Source organism: Thermobia domestica, chromosome 3 (assembly GCF_964235325.1).
Source record: "Thermobia domestica chromosome 3, izTheDome1.hap1.1, whole genome shotgun sequence".
Lineage (NCBI taxonomy): Eukaryota > Metazoa > Arthropoda > Insecta > Zygentoma > Lepismatidae > Thermobia > Thermobia domestica.
Window position 1 is genome coordinate 134,263,824 of NC_137456.1, and position 26,018 is coordinate 134,289,841.

Below are 26,018 nucleotides of genomic sequence, written 5' to 3' on the forward strand. Positions count from 1 at the left end.
GAACATTTATTTTAAAAAATCAAGGTTCTACCTCTTATAATTACGAACATCTGGTGAACGGCAAAAATCACTTAAGCTCGTCTTTCCCGCTAGGATACACAATTTCCACAACTTTGTCTTATTTACAGTCTCTAGATAGTTAGAAGAAAATTTATTCAAAATTTCAAGCTTCTGCGTTTAATAGTTTCGGAGGCCTACGGAACGACCAAACATCATTCAAAGCTTCTCATGCCTTTTTAAAATAAGCAATTCCCGAAACTCCTTATTAAACTCTAGTGAGCAAGAAAAATACTTGTACAAAATTTCAAGGTTCTATGGGTTATCTGGTACATGAAAAAGTCTTTAAGCCACTATCCTCCTTAGGATATGTAACTCCTAATACCTCGTCTTCTGTGCAGGCTAGAGTGCAAGAATAATTTATACAAAATTTCAAGTTTCTACGGATTGTAGTTTTAGAAATATGGTGTACGGCAAAAATCATTCAAGGCCCCCTATTCCCCTTAGAATACGCAATTCTCGATTTTCAAAATTCAGCGTTCTATTTTATAGTTCCGAAAATCTGGCAAACGCGCCAAAAAAAAAAAAAAAAAAAAAACAGCCTCCCATGCCCTCCTTAGGACATGTTATTCCCAAAACCTTACCTTATTTGCAGCCTAGGGTGCAAGGAAAACATTTTATACAAAATTTCAAGGTTCTCGTCCAATAGTTTCGACGATGTAGCGAACGACAAAAAGTAATTCAAGGCACCTATTCCCAAGGGTGCCGATCCTGGGGGGCCGAGGGGGCTCGGCCCCCCCAAGCTCATTAGGCCTCTATTGTATTTATGAATATACAATATTTGGCATAATTTGAGTGCAATTTGTCTTAAAATCTTCATATGTATACCTTCTGCATCTGAATGTCCCCCCAAATTTACAGAGAAATCGGCGCCCTTGCCTATCCCCCTTTACAATGAGCAGAATTCCAGAAACCTTGTCTTAATTACAGCCTAGAGTTCAAGAAGAATACTTACACAAAATTTCAAGAATTTACGCTATATATTTTCGGAGATCTGTCGAACGGCAAGAAATTCTTTAAGGTATTCCATTTCCCCTAGAACATGGAATTCGCGAAACCTCGTCTTATTGCAACTATGGATGCAAGAATATTTTTCCAAAATTTCAAGGTTCTACAACATTCAATAATTTCGCACATCTGGCGAACGGCAAAAATCATTTAAGATCCCCCACGTTGCTTTAGAATAAGTATTTCGTAAAATCTTGTCTTATCTACAGCCTAGGCTGCAAAGGGAACATTTCCACGAAATTTCAAGGTTCTATATCTAAGTAGTTTCGGATATCTTTTGATGAGTGAATCAGTCAGTGGACTTACTTTTACATAGATTAATGATGCCCACTATCCGAGCGTGAATATTGACGTGTCTGATTCTCGAGGTCACACCTCTTAACCAAGGTACCATGTCTTTAATATTCCAAATTAAGTTTTGTTTATTCGTCTTCCCATACTGAAAAGTAATGAAGTGAGCTTGAACACAAACTGCACAAAATAGTTTAACATAACACTGTTTGGGGACTCAGCAGGATCTCTTATATTCTATACAAGTGTTATAGGCTCGCTCGATTAAGTTTTAACGATTCCTCATAAGAGAAACATGTATATTTTCATTTCTGTAATTTTCGCGCGTTTATACTCTGATAGGACTTCGTAGTTATCTTTTAGTGCAATGCGTTGTCTCATACAGACTCATATGAAAGAAAAGATTTAGTAAGAAGAAAGAGAGAAAGGACATTAATAGCCTCATACATACTATCTATGTATATGACGATATTTCATTTCTGCGTTATGAATCTGTCCGGGTCACCAGGGTTGGTGAGTCACGGATATGAGTGCTTCCGAGTCTTCCCGTTCCATCACTGTTGTACTGTATATCACAAATTTATTTTAAAATTGACTAAAGCAAATCTGTACTAAATACGTATGAACTGATACTAATTCCTCTCCATTATATACAGGTTACTAAAGCATTGAAGGAAACGAGGACTGTTTGTCCCTAAGGATCTCCGTAAAAGGGAGGGTTTTGTTCCATGTCAAGTATGATAAATTTGAATTTAGCGTCCCTTTCGGCAGCGAGACTATATGAGACGTGAATCTACAGCTTAGTGTGGGATTCGATCCACATTAGTTCTCACTGGGAGTCGAACCCGGGTCTCCGGTTTTCATATAATAACAATACAAAACATATACATATAGTTTTACTGGAACAGAAAATCTAAGGGAGGTTTCACTGTATTTGCTCCTACAGTTTAAAGGGTTGTTTATCAATAAACAGTACTGATCTCGTGTTTCAGGTTCGATTCCCGGTGGGGATACTTGCTTCGAATACAAACTCGAAAGGTGGTTCGAATCCCTAGTTCAACAGCAGATTTCATCTCATATAGTCTTGGTACTGATAAGGCGCATTAAATTCTAACCAATAAATACACAAAAAAAGTTCTCTCGAGCATGTAGTACTTAAACATAATTTTGAAAAGTGTGCTATTTTAATGAATATCATTTTATAAGCACAAAAAATAAACCGAATTATAGCATGTGTTCTTTGATTCCTCCAATATTAAAAACAAAGAACTTTAAGAAAGTGGAATTTGATACCTTTAAAGGAAAAAATACTGGAGTGATATTTTAATTCATAGCCTATTTACATGTGAAGATCGACAGAATTAATTATTACTATAAATTTAACCAGAAAATTATTTAATGAAAAACATCCTAAAATCACTGTATCCTCTCTCATATATCAAAAAACATCTATGTGACGTAGTATCTCTAATTACTTCAGCAATGTTCCTTTTCTGTACATGTAATGTGTATGTATGAGTATATAAGCATTTCCTCAGCTTTTACACAGTCTGTTATATCACCTTATTTGCAACATTTAATCACAGCAATGAATCTTCTGCCTGCCTGTTGGAAGCTTGTACATTATAACAGTAGATAATATATTCTCGGAAGAAATATTCTTTGTAGTGTCCATGAATGGCTAGCTATACGGATTCCCGCAACTGTGTATTGATTGCAAAGTGTATCACGCATGGCCAACTATCACGATATTATGACCTTGGTATACTTTTTCCCTATGGGAGAAAATGTGTCATTAATTTAAATCTTTAACATTCGTTATGCTCATTAAATGCATGTATAATGCAAATTTAGTCATAGAAATATAAGAAAATAGCACTCTAACTCAATTCTCAATATATATTTATTTTCTCACTAGATGCAATTAGACACTTTTAATTGATGTGTGTTGATCCTAATAACCTTCCTTGAAGACTTTGTATATACTAATCGACATTGCGTACGTATTAGGTCAACTCGCAGCATGTAACAGAGAGTGCATTGCTTTCTGTCTCAAGGATAAATGAACGATTTTAGTTTATTGTTGTATATTCCAAAGGTAATAGGAGGGATGAGATTCTTTTATAAATTGGCTTTTAAGTGCCCATTCTGCACTCGGTAACCAATAATTTATATAAAAACATATCTGTTTCAAAATGTGCAGTCTTCTAGTTTTTGGTGCCAGAAATGGATATACATGATTTGGAGTTCACTGGAGTTCCGAAATAAAAAATAGTCCCCAAACCTTCCTCAAAGTTAAAACATAGTTGAATCACCATCTCGCACCCAAAACGACACAATTGTTCCATTTTAGAGAAATCATTAGGTAACCAAATTAATTAAATAAAAAGAAATTAATAAAAGAAATTCACTCCTTTACTTTTTTCTAGTTAAATAAAGCTTATACACCATTTTGAGTTTTATTACATTAATATAATTATACGCGTATTGGACATAAAGTACTATTCAATACCAAGAGGGAGGCTTGGTATTGGCTCTATATTTGAAGAAGGTGTAGAGAATGTAAAGACTCTAGAATTATTAGTGGTTCAACGCCACAATGCACCAGGTGCGATAGTCATATCACCTGGAAATAGCAAACATAGTGTTGACCCAGATAGCAATAGATCAGTAGTGGACAATTGTTGGCGTGATCTGAGTGTGTGTGGATAGTGTAGGAACGTCTTGTGTAATTTATTTATTTATTTATCACCATTACCTATTACAGAACTATTGCTCCCTTTATAATAGGTATTACAGGTAAAGTTTAAATTATTCTTATAATGGTACACAGTAATACAAAAAACATACATTACAAAAAAAAAAACAGAGAGAAGAAAAGAACAAACTTATAGAGAACAACGAAACAAAACATAAATACAAGAAATACAAGAAAAAAGTGCAAGCTGTAGTTATTCTTATATAACACTTCACATTTCTTAGCATTTGTAAATTATAAATTTGCATGGTGCAAATCGCATTGCAAATTAAAAACTCATCCTTGGTTACAAAACTACTGTCTTACTTGTTAATGTAGTTTTTTTTTTATCATAGTTTTATAATGTTCTACATTCATCGTAAAGTCAACCTCACAACAATTTCTCACTAACAGGTTGTGTTTTCTAGTTATCCTTATTATTGGTGAGTTTTGATGCACAAGAATATTAGACCGTACGCGTAGACTATGCTTCCTAATATTAAAATTTAATGAATATAAGAGTTCCTGGCTATCAACCAGAGCATTAACTATTTTGTATAAGAACTAGTGATGAGCAAATGCAAGACCAAGACCAAGACCAAGACCGGGCTGGTCTTGGTCTTGGTCTTGGTCTTGGTCTTGCATGCAAGATTCTTGCAAGTCTTGCATTAAGAAATATCAAGCTTTTCATAGGTAAATTTTACTATGGATATAAGGGAAAATAAACTCTACAATGCACCAGTAGTAACGGAAGGACAATGTATGTTTCTAAATGTAATATAATTTAACGTCGTGTAAGTATGATGATAGTGTACAACATAGCTGATGACCTTTATTTTTTTAATGGGTGTCCACGCTTCATTACCTATAAGATATGCCTAAATCACAACGTTTCGTAATCTGTTTATATTTTTTAACAGATCCAACACTCCACTGGTTCCCAAACTGGGGAGGCTACCCCTGAGACGCATGAAAGAAAATCAGACGGCACACTTTATTGAAATACCATGAATTGCAAACTTATTTTTACGCTCTAAAGGCGTCAGATTTTTCTTTTCAACCACGATTAGGCAATCCACGATTAGGCAATTAAATATTGAAACTTTGTTTTAGTGATTCCAATATGTACACTATGGGGCAGAAACATTCACATACATTCAGCAACATTCAGCAATGAAAAAATTGCAGACTTTCGAAACATGGACATGAAGAAAAAAGGAGAGAATTAGCTGTGTTGAACGAAAACGAACGATGTGTTAGAAATATTAGCAGTAAGAGCAAAAAGGAAGAAATCTAGATATTGTTAAGAGGAGGAAGAGCAACTGGTTAGGATATTGGCTGAGGAGGAACTGTATTATGAGTGACGTGCTAGAGAGTATTGTGGAAGGAAAGAGAGGGAGGGAGCGAAACAGGCTAGTTGAAGGAAGGTATTAAAACAGAAAATTGCTACATCAAGACGAAGAGACTAACTGAGGACCACCGAACGTCGAACCTTGTCTGTTGAAGCAAATGGCAGAATAGCTATTATGATGATGATATGTTTAGCAATATTGACCAAAAAAAGAGGGAGAGAAAATTAAAATAGTTATTATAATCAAACCTCTTAATATTTTAGAATAATTTGAGTGAAAACTGAAAACGATTCAACTGTCTATATCTTTTGTGTAAACTCAATTTATATAAATACTGTTGACCTGTATTAGAAATACAAAATAACGGCATCAAACTCCAAGTTATTTTAAGTCTCACTTGTGAATATGAATTACTAGCATCAAGTACCTTTTTCGTTGGGTTAAACTAAAATAATAATAATAATAATAATAATAATAATAATAATAATAATAATAATAATAATAATAATAATAATAATAATAATTCTTTAGTCAATCACTTTTTACTACAGGGTTTTCATAAAGTATGGACGGATTTAATTCGCTAATAATTTACATAAAAATGCTCATATTGAAATCAAATAAAGTGCAAACGATAGCGGAAGGATTAAATTTTTACCTGTAATCTGCACCAGCTCAGTTCATTCACCGCCACACCTCCAACTGGGCGCCATTTACGTCCACACATTCGCGTAGGACCGTCTAGGAATCGACTTCTGTGGGCTGTTGATGATGCTTTTCCTTACCCTGCTCACTGTTGCAGGCGATGTTGGCGGCCTCCCACTTCAAGGACGGTCCAGGACGCTTACTGTCTCCAAGAACTTAGCATGACACTTTCGGATTGCACTCTCAGTCGGTGCCGGCTTTTTGAACTCTTTGGTGAACTTTCGACACACCAGAATTGGCCTTGCCCTTCCTCTCCCTCTCTCAACATGTTCAGAGTTGCCGCTTATCTAACAGTGTTGCCAATTAAAAATTTAATCCTTCCGCTACCGTTTGCACTTTATTTGATTTCATTATGAGCATTTTTATGAAAATTATAAGCATATTAAATCCGTCCAGACTTTATGAAAACCCTGTATTAGTAAAGCGCTCTCTAATATCGGTCATTTTCGATTATTTTTATGTTTCTCTCACCTCCTCCTCCCCAAGTTGCGGGGCTGAATTTGGATTTAAACGGCATCACAAGTGTCACTGTTCGTGTCAGAGACCCCGAAAACTATGGATTCGGCACTAATATTTGGTCATTTTTGATCATTTTTATATATTTCTCCTCCCCTCCGCCAAGCTACGGGGCTGAATTTTGATTTAAACAGCACCGGAAGTATCATTGTTTATCTCAGCGATCCTCAAAACTATAGATTCCATTTTAATGTCTATCATTTTTAAATATCTTTTCTCTCCCTCTCCCCTAAATTGCACCGTCAAAGTGATATGACAGAAAGCATCTCAGGTCCAATCTTCATCTATGTTGAAAATAAGATAAAGTTCGGTCGGGTGGTTCAAGAATTATTGTAATATAATAATAATATAATTGTAGAATTATATATATATATATATATATATATATATATATATATATATATATATATATATATATATATATATATATATATACCCTCCCCCCTCCTCCCCTAGGTTCTATCATCAAAGGGAAACAAAGTCTAAGAAACTTTCCAGGAAAGAACCTCATATGTTAAAAATTTAATTGGGATCGGTTCAAGAGTTATTAAGTCACAAACTTAGCCACCCCCTCCCCTACGTTGCTTCGTCAAAGTGAACTGATATATAACATTCCAGGCTTGACCTCATCTATGTTAAAAATTTGATCGAGATCGGTCTCGTGGTTCAAGAGATTAGGAGTTACAAAAATAGTCACTTTCAATTTTATAATATAGATTTATTGTTGTGGTATAATGTTATATCGCTCAATCTTCGATGTGTCGTATACCTAAGGAGGCTAAACGTTATATTGATAAACAATTATTCAACGTATAAGCATCCGCCCATGAAATCAAACTTGCGGTCACATGTATTAAGTTTTTGTCAATGTCATGAAAATGTTTATTTCGATATTAATTTTGTGAGCACACATTAAAAATTTCCAACGGATGCTTGAGTCTCGAAGCCGAGGCCATACCCATGTAGTCGACACCTATGGTATACGGTATTACCAATGTTCAATACTACATTTCTCTTTAGTTTTGGAAGAAAAACACCACAAATATGTTTTGAAACGAAACGAAATATCTAGTTTAACGTCCCACGATTATGCATCGAGGCTAAGGGAGACGATAATGATGAGAAATGAATGAAATGGTGGAATGAAGAAAGTAGGAGGAAACATCAAAGTCCCGAGAAAACCCACGCACACGGTGTTTGCCCACCAAAAAGTTCGCATGGCGCAAGCTAGAATCCAACCAGGGACCCGTATAACCACACGTGACTGCTCTACCACCGAGCCGGTACTTGTGCAAGACTCTTGCGCAAGAGTCTTGGTCTTGGTCTTGCATTGGGATTCCTGGTCTTGGTCTTGGTCTTGCATGCAAGACTCTTGCAAAAACTGCAAGACCAAGACTCTTGCGCTCATCACACAAGCTATTATAATTAAATTCCGTTAATAGGGTTTTATAAGATATTCTCTCTCGATATGATGATCTATACTTTTTATAAAAGAGATATCTTAAAAATTTATTTTGTACCCGTTCAATCCTTTTTATATAGTATTGATAAGGTGCCCACACTATACATCCATATTCTAACTTACTTCTTACAAGGCTATTATACAGAGTACATACTGCACTTATATTACTGAAATCAACCGTATTTCTGTTTACAAATCTCAAATTTCTGAATGCATCATTAATAAGATTTAATATGACATTCATACGTAAGACGCATCTTATTTTCACACCTAATTTTTTTTTACTTTCTCCTCTTGTCGTAGTATTTCGTCATTCATTTTGTATTCGTATTTATATGTAACTAACTTTCTAGAAAATGAAATAACATGACAATTCCTTACATTGAAAAACAGTCTGTTTTCTATGCTCCACATGTAACAGTTATTTAAGTTAGCCAAAAGTGTAGTGTGGTGTAAAAGAAATTACAAGTGTAGTGTAAAAGAAATTCAACAGCGAAATAATTATGGCGTATAGCGACTGTTGATTATCATTCCGCGAATTAGTACCTGCGTTGAACAGAATCATGTTACAATGATGCGAATGTGGACTCTATGGATCCACCAAGACAATAAACAATAACATGCAGAATCTACACGGAAACTTGCTTGACCAACAAAGACGACGATCTTAAGTCAATTGAAATTGTCGAGAAATGTCGCGAAGATAATGAGAAGTACGCTAAGTAAGATTGTCAGTAAAGGAGACAGCAGATGGGAACTCGTATCTGCTACAGAAAGCAAAAAGTTTAAAACTAAAAATAATGTCTTAGGGAACAGTTCTCTTGTAGGAATCGTTCTAAAAGATATGGATACTCGGGACTCTAAAATAACGGTCACAAAGAAAAATGTATATGAATTTAACCATATTTAGTTAAAGAACCAATTATAAAACTATTTTAATATTTCAGTATATAAATGCTAAATTACACCCCCTTCTTCAAATCTACGATGATAGCAGCAAGGTCTTAGTCACTGAAAACAGTCTTTAATTAGTAGGGATGCGCACGAGACAAGATTTGAGGCTGTTTCGTCTCGAAAATGTGTTATAAAAGTGATGTTTCGACTCGAAAAATGCATTCTTCTCTATTGGAAGAGCTGCGTCTCGACTCGAATTTTGCCAGGAAAATTCTGTCTCGACTCGTCTCGTGCGCATCCCTATTAATTAGACTATTCAGATGAGCAAGTTTGTCAAGAATAGATCCAAAGAAACGAAAGTCAGTAAAATTTGTTCGGGAACGAGTCAGACTGAGAAACCACACCATGCTTGTTCACCACAATATAACTGGTAACTTTTTCTGGTTTTAACAGAGGAAAGATCAATGCCTCACTTCGCTGGGGTGAAGATGATCCTTCCAACCAATACACCTGAATAGTTTCAATAAAACAAGCTCGATATTGCGAGATATTTACTTAACGTAAAATTTATCGTGAGAACGTCTCGCAACATGTCCTAATACATACCAAGTCCAGATGCGTTATTAGATGAAACACACAATGCGGTGTGTAACTTCTAGATGTAAAGGCGTATTATAACATTCATCATTTGCGATACAGAAATTTAGTAGGTTCCGCTCATTACAATTGTCGATTAGTGTACAGAATAAGAGATTGAAGCAAAGTGCTGACCAAGTATTTTAGCTGTCTCCTTGGGTTACTTTCCAATGCCCCATTCACTGATCAAGCAAGCACACTAAAAATAATAAACTTCCTTAGAGAGAAAAATGAAATGAAATCTTTGAGTTTTACGTCCCACGGTTATGCCGGTTAGGCTAAAGGAGACGGTGATGATGAGTAATGAATGAAATGGTGGAATGAAGAAAGTGGGAGGAAACGGGAGAACCCCGAGAAAACCCACGCACACGGTGTTTGTCCACCACAAAGTTCACTTGGCGGGGGCTAGGATTGAACCCGGGACCCCGAGCACCAGAGGTGAACGCTCTACCACTGAGTCACCGCGGCCCTCCTTAGAGAGAACCTGACACCATACAATAATCATATGTTGGGAACTAAAGGACGAAACATATAAAGGACTATAGTTTTTCTAGTCTTGGCGCTTAGAAGATTTGATGAGATATCTGACATGAGCACACTGAATGCGAAAATGATAAACATTTACCAGTGGAATGCCGATTAAAAGTTGGAAATGCACGTTGAAGAGCCAGAATAGTATCATAGATGCCGAATAAGGGACTCTTAACTGCTTCCTACAGCTTCAGAAATTAAAGCATGAGAACCATTCAGAACTCTCTGCTTAAACAACTTGCCACAACTAAGGCCAATCAACATTCCTAAGATCAAAGCGAGGAGAACGAAATTATCGAGCAACAGGAACATTTTCAGTGAACATGGGAAAGATTGGAAGCATATCGGAAGGAAATCTGACCGGTTACAAATATGGAAAATACCATGTCGCCATTTGTTTAGGACTGGCCAAAATACAAAAAAGTAAGTCAAGGCAGCCAAGCCTGTGATATGAAATGTGAAGATAGCAGTGTCATTCTAACCAGGAACCTCTCGATTGTGAGATGAGAACGTTAAAGTTTATAGAGAATCGTTTTTTTCTAAAGGTAGAATTTAAAGCATGACATCGCGTTTTCGCTATTTCTTCTGTTTTATTTTGACTCCACTATTATTATTATGTTTATTTATTTACTTTTTAGTTTAGCGTTCCTTTCAGCACCGAGGGCACTTGAGACGTGAACCTACAGTTTTAAAGTGGAATCCTAACCATCATAATGCGCTCGAATATTAAATCTCTCTCGCCAGGATTCGAACCCGGAACTCCGTTCACCAGAGGCTCGCGTGCTAGTCACTAGATCAGCGAGGGGATTATTATAACAGTACAAACTAAAAAGCGTAATTTTACTTAACAAGTTCGTGTGGTTTTCTAAAGTTTATACAACAGTCACAGCAAGTCATGGCAACTACTTTATATATATATATATATATATATATATATATATATATATATATATATATATATATATATATATATATATATATATATATATATATATATATATATATATATATATTACTTACTTACTTATTTATTATTATTATTTACGAAAATAGGAATGAAGCAAGACATTTTGAAATATACAAATAGAAGATAACTGCATACATAAACGTTACACGTAAAGAGTTGGATGAACATACGAGGGCTATTTTTTAATTGAGGTTCGATTGTCAATAGAAACAAAACTAGTAAAGATAGTGTCATACATTTTGCTTATTTCCTCTGTACAAATTAAGCTATTTTTCTATTAATAGTTATCTACTAGACATTTATGTATGTTTAAACATTTATCACAGCGTTCGACAAGTTTTTCTATGTCCTAACTAACTAACTAACTAACTCTATGGCCTATGGAACCCGCAGGTTCAGTGCCGCGTTCACAAAAGCTCTCCACTGACTTCTATCCTTAGCTAATTGCATCCAGTTTCTACTTTGTATTCCTATCTCTGCGAGATCCATCTTAATATTATCCTCCCATCTGCGCCTAGGTCTTCCTAATGGTCGTTTTCCTATGGGTCTTCCAGTCAAGGCTTTGAAAGCGTTTCTACTTTCTTCCATTCTAGCTACATGACCTGCCCACCTAAGCCTCCTAGACTTGACGACCCTAACAATGTTGGGTAAACCGTATAAACTATGTAGTTCCTCGTTATGAAGTTTCCCCCATTCCCCATTCTCGTTCCTCTTGGGTCCGAATATTCTTCTCAGGATCCTGTTCTCAAATACTTTCAGTCTATGTTCTTCCCTCAGAGTAAGTGACCATGTTTCGCAACCATACAGAACAACAGGCATGATTATCGTTTTATATATTTTAAGCTTCAAATTTTTCGACAGAATTCGCGACAACAAGAGATTTTGAACCGAATAGTAACACGAATTCCCTGCTTTTAGTCGACATTTAATTTCTTCGTGAATATGATTTTCATCTGTTAATATTGATCCTAAATATTTGAAAGTATCCACTTTATCAAAAGTATTATTTAATATTTTAACGCCCCCACAATTTGCCGTATTACGGTCCCGACGCACTTCCATGTATTTAGTTTTCTCTGCATTTACTTCTAAACCCATGTCCCTGCAAGCGTTTAATAAGATCTCTGCATTTCTTTCTACTGTTCTCCTATCATCCCCTATTAAATTTACATCACCAGCATATGCCATCACCTGGTGAATACCGTTCAACTCTAGGCCCTGGTTGCTATCTTTGATTTTCCTTATAGCGTATTCCAGAACAAAGTTAAAATAATGGCGACAACGCATCTCCTTGTTTCAGGCCATTTTGGACGTGAAAGCTCGTGGACAAAAATTTTCCTACCCGGACTTTACTTTGGGATTCACTTAAGCATATCTTAATTAATCCAATTAGCTTTCTCGGTATTCCAAGTTCTGTAAGAACGTTGTACAATGTTTCTCTCCTAACCGAGTCGTAAGCCTTTCTAAAATCAATAAATAGTTGATGTACCGGGATATTGTATTCCCACTTTTTTTCGAGCATTTGGCGAATGGTAAATATTTGGTCGATAGTTGATCGATTTCGTCTAAATCCGCACTGATAATCTCCAATAATTTCATCTGCGTATGGGGTCAGTCTTGCTAATAGAATATTTGAAAGGATTTTATAGGATGTTGACAGAAGAGAAATGCCTCGATAATTATTACAGTCAGTTTTGTCGCCTTTCTTGTGAATTGGAACAATGATTGATTCTTTCCACTCTTGTGGCAATTCTTCCTTGTTCCAGATAAGGAGAATGAGTTTGTGTATCTTGTTCCACAATTTTTCGCCTCCAGCTAAAATTAACTCAGCCGGAATTTCATCCACACCCGGAGATTTGTGTTTCTCTAATTTCTTTATAGCGGCTTCTACTTCTATTCGATTGGGTTCTGGAATATACGGTTCTGCGGTGTGTATCTCCTTTTCTATGTCCACTTCGTAGAAACCACATGCTGTGACCGAAGTCAATCTACAACCGTTGTCTTCACTATGGCTATTGGCTGTTTGTTGTTTCTGTCGAAATGCGCGCTCACACTGTTCCAGAATGCCTTGGTCATGAGGCAACATTAGTTGCAGTCATAGTATCAGTGTGTATGGTTCAGTATGGGCATTTGAAATGTTTCGTCAAGTAAGCATTCCGTTAAGTGTGAAATAAGGTCTCTGATTCAATTTGTGACAGCAAGGAACGTATCAGCAGTGGAAGTTCATCGCCAAATATGTGAGGTGTACGGTTCGAATGCAATGCGTGACAGCAAAATGCGTAAATAGGTTGATCGTTCAAGGATGGGCAGGACAATGTTCATGATGAACCGCGATCTGGCCGACTTTCTGTAATCACAGACAAGTTAATGCGTGTAGTTGACGCGAAAATCTATGAAAATTGGCGTTTTACGATTTCAACCGTTGTCACAGGAATTTCTACACGTTTCACGGTCGGTGTTGTACACAATCATTTCTCAGACCTCGAAGTTTCGAAGACTTTAGCGCGTGATGGGTTCCCAGACTACTTACTGAGGGACAGAAAAAGACGATACTGGATGGTATTTTGACCTTTTTGACCCGATAAAATGAGGAAGGATATCACTGTTAGATCACTTTATCACAGGGGACGAAACATGGACTTTCCATATGACTCCACAATCGAAGCAGCAATCAATGGATTGGCGACATACATCGTCTCCAGTCAAAGTGAAAGCTAGAGAGACAATGTCTCTTCATACGATGGCAGTATAAAATAAGAATGGGAAGATAGTTAGCGAGAGAAGTGAAATTTTAGGAAGATGGAAAGAATATGTTGAGGACTTATATGAGAGTGGGGATATACAATTTAGCTCAAATGTTGAACTAGAAAATGAAGTAGATGAGGATTGTAAATGGTTTAGTATTCTTTGGGATGAGTCTGAAAAAGCTATATTCGAGATTAGGAATGGAAAGGCAACTGGGATAGATAATGTACCAACTGAATTCATTAACAATATGGGGGAGAAGGGCAAGAAAGAATTGTTCCGAAACGTATGAAACAAGAGAGTGGCGAAAAGACTTCCCGACGGTGATCATGATGCCGATAGCTAAGAAATCGAATCCAAAGAGATGTGAGGTTTATAGAACTATTAGTCTCATATCTCATGCAGCAAAAATTTTGCTTTGAATAATGAACAGAAAGTTATATGTAAGAGCAAATGGAAAAGTTAAAAAGGAACAGTTCGGGTTCAGGAAATGTAAAGGCACAAGATAGGCAATTGGGTTGTTAAGAATGATAGGTGAAAGGTTTATAGGAAAAGGGAAAAAGGTGTGTGTGTGGTACTTATTGGTCTAGAAAAGAGTTTTGACTACGTGAATTGAAAATTGTTGTTGAAAGTTCTAAAGAAGGTAGGGTTGGAATGGAAAAAATGAAGACTCATAAGAAACATGAAGACTCATAACAAACATATTTGAACCAAGAAGTAAGTATTAGAATAGGGGAGTAAATGACAGAGAAGAATGTATTTGGAAAGGAAGTTCGACAGGGATGCTGTCTCTCGTCGACATTATCTAGTATCTATCTAGAAGAGATAGTGAAAAAGAGCCTACATAATGAAGACGGTATAACGGTAGGAGATAGAATGATTAGGTGTATATGGTTTGTAGAGATATGATGATAGCTGCGGAATCTGAAGAGAAAATAATGAAATGAAATCTTTGAGTTTTACGTCCCACGGTTATGCCGGTTAGGCTAAACGAGACAGTGATGATGAATAATGAATGAAATGGTGGAATGAAGAAAGTGTGAGGAAACGGGAGACCCCGAGAAAACCTACGCACACGGTGTTTGTCCACCACAAAGTTAACTTGGCGGGGGCTGGAATCGAGCCCAGGACCCCAAGCACCAGAGGTGAACGCTCTACCACTGAGCCACCGCGGTCCCCAGGAATCTGAAGAGAAAATCAATAAGATGTTAGAGAACTGGATGAAAGGTTGTGAAGAACATTGGATGAAAATGCATGTTAGAAAGACAAAAGCCATAGTGATCTGTACGAAATGGTCGGTATCAAATATAGAACTACGAGGGGAGAAAATAGAACAAGCTACTAGTTTTCGATACCAGGGTAGTAGTATTAGTGATGATATGAAGCGAACGTGAAATAAAAGCAAGGACAGGAATGATGGAAGAAACCTTTATAAGCAAGGAAATTTTTTTTTGTGGGACCTTGAATAAAGAATTGAGAAAAAGGCTCATAGAATCCTTCGTGTGGAGTATTGTACTGTATGAATCACAAACATGAACATTACGCAAAGGTGATGAAAAATGACTGGAAGCTTTCGCAATGTGGATGTGAAGAAGAATGATAGAATTTTGAGTTTAATGTCTCAGCAGCGAGGCTATACGAGACGTGGACCTACTGATTAACGTGGAATCTGAACCACATGAGCTCCTACCGGAATTCGAACCCGAGTCTCCCACACCAAAGGTGAGTACGCTAACCGCTTAGCCACGAAGGAGCTCTGGAGGAAAATGAATGAGAGGGTGGCGGAGGAAAGAAAATAGATATTACTGAAAAAAGTAAGAGAAACTGTTTGGGGCATTGGCTAGAAGAAACTTATTCATGAAAGGACGTGCTAAATGATATGGTGGCAGGAAAGAGAGGGAGGAGGCGAATGAGACTACAATTAATGGATTATATCAAAACAGAAAAATTCTACGTGAAGACGAAGAGGTTAGCGGAAGACCATGGAGCATGGAAGCTTCTCAACTGCGGCAAGTGATCTGACAATAATGGCACAATACCTATGATGATGAGGATGTGTTTATTACAGTTTTCTTCATAGAGGGCATGATTTTATGTAATTAAACTTTTTTATTAACAAATATTATACATGTAACTTATGTTTTCAAGTAGATAAATGTAACAACTTTTTATTTATCAGAGCAAAACTGATTGTATAGTTTATAATTTTAAGGAAACTGGAATGGCAATTAAAATTAATTCTAATAGTTTTGCATTTATATGACCAAGTTGGAAGTGAGCTTCTCTGTATGACTTAAAGTGACGGCCAATTTATAATGCACTGCGGCAGTGGTTCCCTACCTTTTTGACTAATGACACTTTACTAAACGCCCACGTAATCGCAAAACACTTACTTGATTTTCTATTAGTATAAATTATAGTGCTGTAAGACTAAGTTTCTATGAGTTAATAATGACTAAGTAGTACTGAGCATTGCTACCACCGCTGGGAATGGTGACTAGTATTGTCTGCCTCAATATTGATTATAGGTCTAATTAGTTATAAAATGCTTTATGATTTTCTTAAAGTCTAAAATTTATCAACAAACCCTATGGGTTACGCAGGTTGGTAACCACTACACTACAGGAAAAGATAATACTGTATAAGAACCATACTTCGGAGCTATTATCCATTTTCTTTCCTCCCTTTTCTACCTGAGGCGAGTGTTCACTAAATCTGCATGTCTTGCATTTTCTGAATCTTTGTTCTATTCTGCATAACCTGTTTCTTTCTCCACGTATTAGGACAAATAGTGCATAATATACGAAGACATAATAATAATAATAATAATAATAATAATAATAATAATAATAATAATAATAATAATAATAATAATAATAATGAAATGAAATCTTTGAGTTTTACGTCCCACGGTTATGCCGGTTAGGCTAAAGGAGACGGTGATGATGAGTGATGAATGAAATGGTGGAATGAAGAAAGTGGGAGGAAACGGGAGAACCCCGAGAAAACCCACGCACATGGTGTTCGTCCACCACAAAGTTCACTTGGCGGAGGCTGGGATCGAACCCGGGACCCCAAACACCAGAGGTGAACGCTCTACCACTGAGCCACCGCGGCCCAATAATAATAATAATAATAATAATAATAATAATAATAATAATAATAATAATAATAATAATAATAATAATAATAATAATAATAATAATAATAATAATAATAATCTGCTTGTACAGTCTGCAGCAAAAAAAACTGCAACATGAGCATGTAAGTTTATTGTGAAACGACGAATTCTTTTGCTCCAAAATAAGTGTGCAGGGGAGGACGCCGAGTTTCTTCTGGGGTGATTCGTGCCACTTAGACGTTAGGTTGATTCCCTGCGCTGTTAGTCGTAGTTCCACGTTAAACTTACATGCTCATGTTGCAGGGTTTTTTTTTTCTCTGGACTGTACCAACGGCCTTATCTTGCGGAACGGGCTTGGTAACTAAGATTAAAAGAGATCACACTTATAAATCAAGTCTAAGGGTCTCATTCTGTAATGATTTGCGTCAATGCAAGGCAAAATATCTGCGTTTTAGTTTGCGATAATAAGTATAGCAGCTACAATTGAATTTTACATGCATTGCGTTGCGTTACACACCGCGATTTTTGCGAAGAGTGGTACGAAATAAGGCCCTAGATTTAGATATTTGGTCATTATGGCTAGCTACACTCTTCCTGTTATACATAAAGATAAAATAAAGAACAAATTATACATTTTTGCGATCTAGATGAAACATACTCGCGGACTACTGTTGGACCATAACTGATCTAGATCGATCAATCTAGTTCTTTTAGCATTTGTTCTTGGCTTCGGTCGTGGTCATCGCTCAACTCTTCTTTAGGGTTGACTGTTCGTGGAGAACAGTGTCGTATTTAGAGGATAAGAACTGAATGGGGGTAGCCAGCACCTAGACTATGATAGGTATATAGTCTTACCTGGTTATTATAAAGTGATCATTATAAACTTTCAAAAATATATAAATAATAGGTAAATTTATTTTTGTTACTCAAAAGACCGAGGGGTCTAGCTCCCCCGACAACGGGCTAGACCCGCCACTGGTAGAGGATTTGCTTCAATCTCGAAGTACGTGGTGTATAGAAATGTACAGTCACGAACAATTATAAATGGAAGTTGGAGCCATAAGAAATAAAGCTTCAGCCTCCATTTATTAATGTTCGTGACTGTACCTCGTGAAACAAATGAAATGAATTGTAATTTTCCCTACCTTTTCACTTGTTGAAATACTGAATACGATTTCAAGGAAAACATTTGCGCGATGAGAATGAACAATAAGGTCAATTGATCATACATCTTAGGTTGTTCGTTCACTGGCTGTCAGCCTCTAACTGTACGACTGCTTCAAACCACACAAATCTACAGTGTGAACCATTATAAACCAAACATATTACAGCTTTATTTTGTGCATTAAATCAACTTTCCGTATTTGGATCCTCAAGAAATGGGGTTATTTCCTCAACTGACCAAAACAGGTTCAATATATAATAAAACTCAAAACATTAAGAATAAAAGATATCATCCACTGCACTAAACTTTCTCGTTCAAATTTCTTAAACTAAAACATTTTATACCTCAGTTATTACTGAAACAGGTATTTGTGAAATACGAACAAAACCATATAAGACGTTTCCAGAAAACTTCGTCCGTAGAAAATTTATTCGCAAAGTAAACTAGCACTTGTGAATATTTTCATGAGAAGTGATTTACGTAATATTATAGAGTAATTAATGAAATATTTATTTATGAAATATGAATAAAATAGCCTGAGTAATTTTTGAGAAAATTTTCCGAATAGAACTTAACCCCCCCCCCCCTTCTCTCCAAGAGTAAACTCTCTCTTCTGGATTTTTCCAGCAGAAATGACTTATACTACTTTATAAGGTTGCTAATTGAAGTATTTATATATAAAAATATAAACAAAATTATTAGAGTTGTTTTGATAAAATAGCAATTTCTTGTTTTCATCCTTCACAAAATATTTTCTTTGTAGATAGGTACAAATTCGACTCCCTCTCCAATAAAATATTTTATAGAAAATTTGAATTTAAAATTTTGTGTAGACACGTTCATCAATACGGTCTGTAGGCAACTGAACATATTTGCAACGGGACGAACGGACGAATAGAGAGCCGAAAATTCATTTTTACTTAGGAACAACGATAGAAGAGAAGTATGGTGATCCTGAAAAGAAAACTAAATTTGATATTTCAACAGATTCACTCGTTTCATGACCCTTACAAACTAAAAATTCGAAATATGTTCGCCCATTCGTCTTGGTGTAGGTCTAAAGGTTTTCACTTGCCTAGAGGCCGTACCATTCAACTTCCTCCACACCAAATTTGAAACTTAAACTTTCTATAAGATTCCTTAGCGGACTTTTTTCTTACTTCTTTTTCTTATTTTTTTCTTTTTCTTTCTTTCTTTCTTTCTTTTTTTCTTGTTTTGTAATTTCCTTCTTGCCTCAAAATTATGGGTACTTTACTGAGCGTGAAAATAAGAAATGTCTCTAACGATTTTGTTTGTATTTCATACATTAATATTTCACTAGCAACCCTACAATGTCGTTTCTCTCGGAAAGAGGTCGTTTACTCTAGGAGGTGACTTTTTCTCGGACGATTTTCTTAAAGACAACCCACACAGACACAATCTTGTTCATATTTCAGAAATAAATAGTTAATTAATAACCTGACAATTTGGCATAACTCATTTTCCCTGAAAAATCCCAAAGGGGTAGTTTACTCTTATAGGTGTTCGACGGTTAATTTTCTCGGGAAACGACTCAGGCGATTTTGTTCATAGTATTTATAAATAAAAAATTTCGTTAATAATCTGGCAATATGGTATAACCCATTTGACCTGAAAAATCCACAGGGGTAGTTTATTCCTTCTAGACATTGCATTGAGTTCAGCATCTCACAGCTATGGCCCGCAAGTAAAAACTGCAAGTATGTGGGACAATAATTCATGGCAATTAACTGAATAATAGTAAAGTGAAGTATATTCATATAACGTTGTAATTGGTGTTTATATTACACAGTGATAAACAAGGTTTCTAAGTTACCAACTACTTTTTCCTTAGTACATAGATATACTCAATGAACTACTTTTTTTGATGTTCTTTGTTTTGTTTTGTCATTATTTTGAATTTTGTTCCTACTCTCTGTCCACTTCCCAAAAGAAGCGTATCCATCCTTTTATTTTCTTCTGAGATTGGGAAAACTTACTGGACCATACCTCGTTCACATATCTGTATAATATCATTAAGATATTCAACACTAATATGAGCATACAGCAGGTAAAGATGTTCAGGTATAAGACACCTCATACCAATTGATGCATCTCATTGAGCTGAACAAACTGCTATGGATGAGGGGTGAATTCTCATGCATAATTTTCGAGAAAATTGAGAGAAAACTATTTTTTGTAAAAGTACAAATTGATGCTGTACAAATCATTACTCCATCTATTCAGATGAAATTGACACTGAAGTATATACGCATCAATCTTTTTATTATGACACTAGTAACATGACAATAGGGTTTGGCCAATTCAGGGACAAGTATTTTACAATATTTCTGTACATAGAACATACCTGTTACCAAACACATTTGTAATTATTTACAACTTAATTTATAAAGCTAGATTTCTAAACATTACATAACTAGTTTTTACTGCTATTGATATTCTTGTAACACCCAAGTCTGTGATTTCCATGTTTGCAGCTTCACTGCATGGGAAACATACTTTTTATGAAAAATTAGATATCACAAAAGTATCATTATCATCATCATAAATACAAAAAGGAACTTTTAGATTATTTTTTTAAAGTTCAGGACAGGGGCGTCATTTAGGGGGCAGGAGGGGGCAATTGCCCCCCCAAGAGTTTGAGGAATACATATACTTTAATAGATTGCCTACTAATATACTAATACAAAACGTGAAAGTCTTATGTCGGTGGTGCTCTTGCCCCCCCCCCCCTCCAAGCGAAGTCTGAAATGACGCCCCTGGTTCAGGATCGTACTTACAGGGATAGAAAAAAAAATAATAAAATTTTGTTCCTGTTAAAAATATCAAATCAAGTTCCTTTCTGCAGTTTCTCGATAGCCTACATATTAAAATTTGATATTTTATAATGCAACCATAATGTCCTCGAGATAATCATGTAGAATATCTACTATAAGTTGTAAATTAAGCATTTTACCTGAAAGCTATTAATGCCAAACTTAAACAAAAATCCGGAGGGATGTATCTTATTTATTTAAAAGATTTTTTAAAAAAACTGACTTACAATACTGTTTTATACAGTACTAGCTAAAAAAATACCCATTCTTCGCATACGGACTCTATTTGGAAGTCAACGACTATGGGAGTATCACCATTCATCTCAGCGATCGCAAAAACTATGGATTTGACACTAATATCGGTCATTTTAGATTATTTTTTACATGTGTCGGTGTCCCCCGGCGACTCCTGGCCTACAGCCGAATTGTGTGAATTTGGAAGTTAATGACTTCCCCTATCAAGCAGCCTCTGCTTCCATCACGACAAAAAAAAAAAAGTCTGAGCATTTTTGACCAAAGATGGGAACAAGATTAATGCAGGCTTAATTCGATGATGGAACTGCAAGGGAGATTAATTTTTTTCAAATTTATAGAACAGAAGCAGTCATGTCCATGTCATATCTCGGTTTCATTAATTACGGGTACATTGCAGTTTCAATAAATTTCATTGGATTTATAAGTTAGTAATAACACTTTTGCAAAGTAAAAGAATGATATGAACAGTGTTTCTTTCAGAAAAAATGTTTCGGGGGGATTGGGGCACACCTAGTATTCGGAGGGGCTGTTTTCACACTATAGACATATTATTTTGGTCTCCTCCGGGGACACTCTCAGAGTTCCGGGGGGGGGGCAGTGCTCTCTAAAAAACACGTCTAGAAGAAACACTGGATATGAATATTACGAATACGGAGGTTCCATTGAGAGCAACTATACCTCTGGTGCACTTTTCAGTACTTAAAGAGTATCCATAGCGATAGCTTTCATTTTGTAGTGGCCTTTTTGGTTGCTGATTCTGTTTCCAACCCTTAATCTGCACGGAGAACCCATTTAGGCACAATGGGTTCATTAGATTTAACCAAGAGGACTGATATTAAGATTCTGCAGATTAGATGCAAGGGCTCGGAAAAAAACCCGGCTTTTTTGGAAAAAACTCGGTTTTTTCTGCTTCGCTTTTTTGCTTGGGAAATTTTGGGCTTTTTTGAAAATTCTGCTTTAAATTGATAAACCAGATTTTGTTTCGCTTCTCTACAACACAAAAAGTCATTTAATTAGTGGTTGATGCCGATAATAATATAAAACGTCGAAAATAAACCATGAATTTCGAAAAGATATTTCAAACAGTTTTACTTCTCAACATATTTATATTATGAATTCCAAAGGATTAACCAATGTATATAATAAGATTTTTTTTAACCTCCTACATAACAAAAGTAAGCAGGGTTGGTAAGAGCCATGCCAAGTAAGCAGGGTTGAAAATGCCAAAAACCCGTTTTTGGGGGGGAGTTTAAACTAGGCTTTTTTGGTTTAAACCAGGTTTTTTTGGGTTTAGATATTTTGCTTTATGTATTTATATTACATATTGACAGAAATAAGTTTGTTTCGCCTTGGTGTTATTATGCAACAACGGGGTTATGCTGGAAGAGGTCACATAAGCTTAAAGAAGTCCGGTCACTAAATTTCTTAAATTGGGAAACTCCCGCCCTAGCCATCGGGAAAATCCCGTCATTACTCTAAATGTAAAACAATAACGGAAAAAATCCTGTTATTGCTTTGCATGTAAAATTTAAAGGTCAACGTATCATAATCAGTACGCTAAAACTGAGGTATTAAATTACAAATTTAGTGCGTACATATCATTAAAAGTACGATCCAAGCTAATGTTGGAAGCTACGTAGGCAATCGATAAATTTTGTCAATTTATATCAGTATATTTAAGCAACCTTGGCTTCTTTATAAAACAACAGGCATTCAGGCATGCAGAAATATACAATTTAGTTTCGTTTCGTATGTTCAGGCTTAACATCATTACGTAATACCGAGGTTATCAAGGAGAAGACTTTCGCTTAAAGTGACATCCGAACCGCTACTTTGTTTACGCATGAAAGAAGGGTTGTGGTTCGACCGAGAATTGAACATGGGACACCTTGATTAAAAGGTGAAAAGGAAATAAAACTAATGCAGATGGTTTGATGTATGGAAACGTCACCATGAAGTTCACACGATTTGCATTTTTCGTACCTTTTATTTTTTTTTTTCGGTTTAAACCAGTTGTTTATTTAAAAAAAAAAAAAGATTAGAATAAGCAATGTCACCTCACTTACGAATCCCCAGCCTATCTGCGAAACGCTCTAAACAATACTGCCGCACGAATAAACAGTTCCTCTATAACAATCGACAAGCCATAAAAGCAGCAAACAAAAGGAAGGAAGGGGTGAGTATATTTCACAGGTCACAAATGTGTTTGAATTAAACCGCCTATTATTGGGATCAAAAATTCTACCCGACTCCACGTATACAAACTTTATAAACAGACGGAACTGTTGATATAAAAGAACATAACCTGTTGTGCATCTACGCACTGACTTAATTTTTCTGACGAATTGCAACTGCATATTCTATGATTACATGAGACTGCAGAACATTTCTATTCAATGAGAAAATATGAATCACGATTCTCATGCACTATATTCGATCTTCTTTTTAAAAACTGATTTATTAATACGGTGGAAGTAAGAAACGAAGAAATTTGTTTCATATTTTTGGTCATATTTTATCTTATGATGATGATTGTATCGTGTATGATTCTTTTTAGAAAGCCAGTTGAGATTTTGAGCAAAGCGGAGACCCCAGTCCACCTAAGCACCCCTTAATCAGGCCCTTTTTCCTTCTTAAATAGACGCAATTATATTGAGGGAAGCATCCTAACCAATAACAATTAATTTACAAATTCACGCGCAGTTGTATCAAATATTATCAAAATGAACGATGGAGTAAAAAAAAAAAAAAAAAAAAAATGGTGGGAAATGCAGGTCACTTTCCAAACCATAATCCGTTAACCCTCGCGACTAATTTCGAAGCAATTAAAAACAAGTACTTGAGACGGTACTTGCTTTGGATAATTATAGGTAAAGATAGGTTTTCGGAAGTATACTCACAAGGAACAGACATGAACCTATCATCCGGAAATCCGAATCAAACCTAGTCAATTCTATAAACATAACAAAGATATGTTCATGCACAAAAAATTAGGTACAACGGAGTAAGTACCCATTAACCCTCTTTGTATAAAGAAAATGGTAGACTCTGCATCAACACTGTTCATTGGAAAGTCATGGTTTATAGTTCATTCTCTTCTGCATGAAACAAGCTTTCCAGAGATGCTATGTATTGGGGCCCATAACGTGCTTGAACAGGGAAAATTGGGAGAATGTCCGGAAAATTCCATCCAGAAATCACTCCCATCAACTTTGGACCCCTCTGGAGTGGACCCGGGTAAATGCACACAATCCAAATGTATCTCGAAAAATACCACAGGGAATAAGAAATGTGTATGCCAAGTTTTGTATTGATAGACGGAATAGGTATGTATACCGATACACGATTTCTCCTTATAGCTACTCTGTCTATAACAGGTAACAATGAGAAATGAATGAAATGGTGGAATGACGAAAGTGGAAGGAAACGGAAGAACCCGCACGCACATGGTGTCTGTCCACCAGAAAGCTCACTTGGCGCGACCTGGGATCAAACCAAGGATCCCATGTACCAGAGGTGAACGCTCTACCACTGAGCCACTGCGGATGTACTTTAAGTGTACAGTCGAATGTTGAGGATGTACTTTAAGCATAAAACCTTATTGCACATGGTGTCTGTCCACCAGAAAGCTCACTTGGCGCGACCTGGGATCAAACCAAGGATCCCATGTACCAGAGGTGAACGCTCTACCACTGAGCCACTGCGGATGTACTTTAAGTGTACAGTCGAATGTTGAGGATGTACTTTAAGCATAAAACCTTATTGCTAAAAATCTGTAGGGAAAGACATATTTACTTACTAAACTAATACAAAAGGTGTGGTTTCTTTCGATTTCTTCGATTTAATCTCTATAATGGACTAATAGTTAATTACTAAGTAAGCCACCAGTTCCCAATATTGATGTTTTTTTTATAAAAAAGTTTTGACTTTTTGAGCATTAAATTAATGAAAATTATGAGAGGAAAAGGTGTATGAATTCTTAATAGAGGACAAAGCTATTTTAATTTTGTTTTCAAAAACAAACGTAGTAAAAATTATATTTTCACAATGTCCAATTAATTTTAGTATACATGAAGATATACCATCTCATTGGTGTCAGATACACAACAAACAAACAAACCATAACACACACACAATTGACACACACTTCAAAAGAATAAAATGGTTTTTAACCTTTAAATAAAATAAACAACATTTCGCATTACCTAGAATTATTTTTTCAATCATCTCAGGATTATCAATGAAAGGGCTTCGAGCTTATTGCCACTTGTTACAGGTATATCCATCCAACCAATGCTGGAAAAGCATTGTTCAAGGTAACCTCAGTCAGAGTTTGTACTTAGTGAATCACTGCGAAGTTGTCTGCCATGAACGAATACGAAACTTTTGTATCTATATTTAGAACCAATGAAAATCGCTGAAATAATCGCGTGAACACTAACGTAAACAAAAGGCAAATGTAGTGTTTTACTTTATTGCTTGTCATAGATTTGTTGACAATGACAGGTGACACAACTTAACGTTTACAAACCTTCTTTCCTAATGCATAGATAGGTGGATAGGTCATGGTTGGCAAACAGCAATTGGCAACCTCAAGCCGATTCTGCCTTCGAACAATGAAACCATTTAATTCTTCTTATTCAAAATACTAACAAATAATTGTATATTTGACTAACAAATGTCCCCACGTGCTACTGTGGGCAATAATTGGTATTCTTCATGTCACTGACCTTAATTGATTT

General features: G+C 36.0%; 1 protein-coding gene across 1 annotated transcript in view; it reads right to left on the minus strand.

Annotated features, from left to right (window-relative positions):
* The window catches only part of nej (CREB binding protein nejire), a 255,701-nt gene extending 230,183 nt beyond the window's left edge, over positions 1-25,518 (minus strand). Inside the window, exon 1 of the mRNA XM_081751731.1 lies at positions 25,482-25,518. Coding sequence (XP_081607857.1) covers positions 25,482-25,503 — 22 coding nt within the window. The 5' untranslated portion in view covers positions 25,504-25,518. The remainder of the gene's footprint in view (positions 1-25,481) is intronic.
* Between the last annotated feature and the right edge of the window lie 500 nt (positions 25,519-26,018).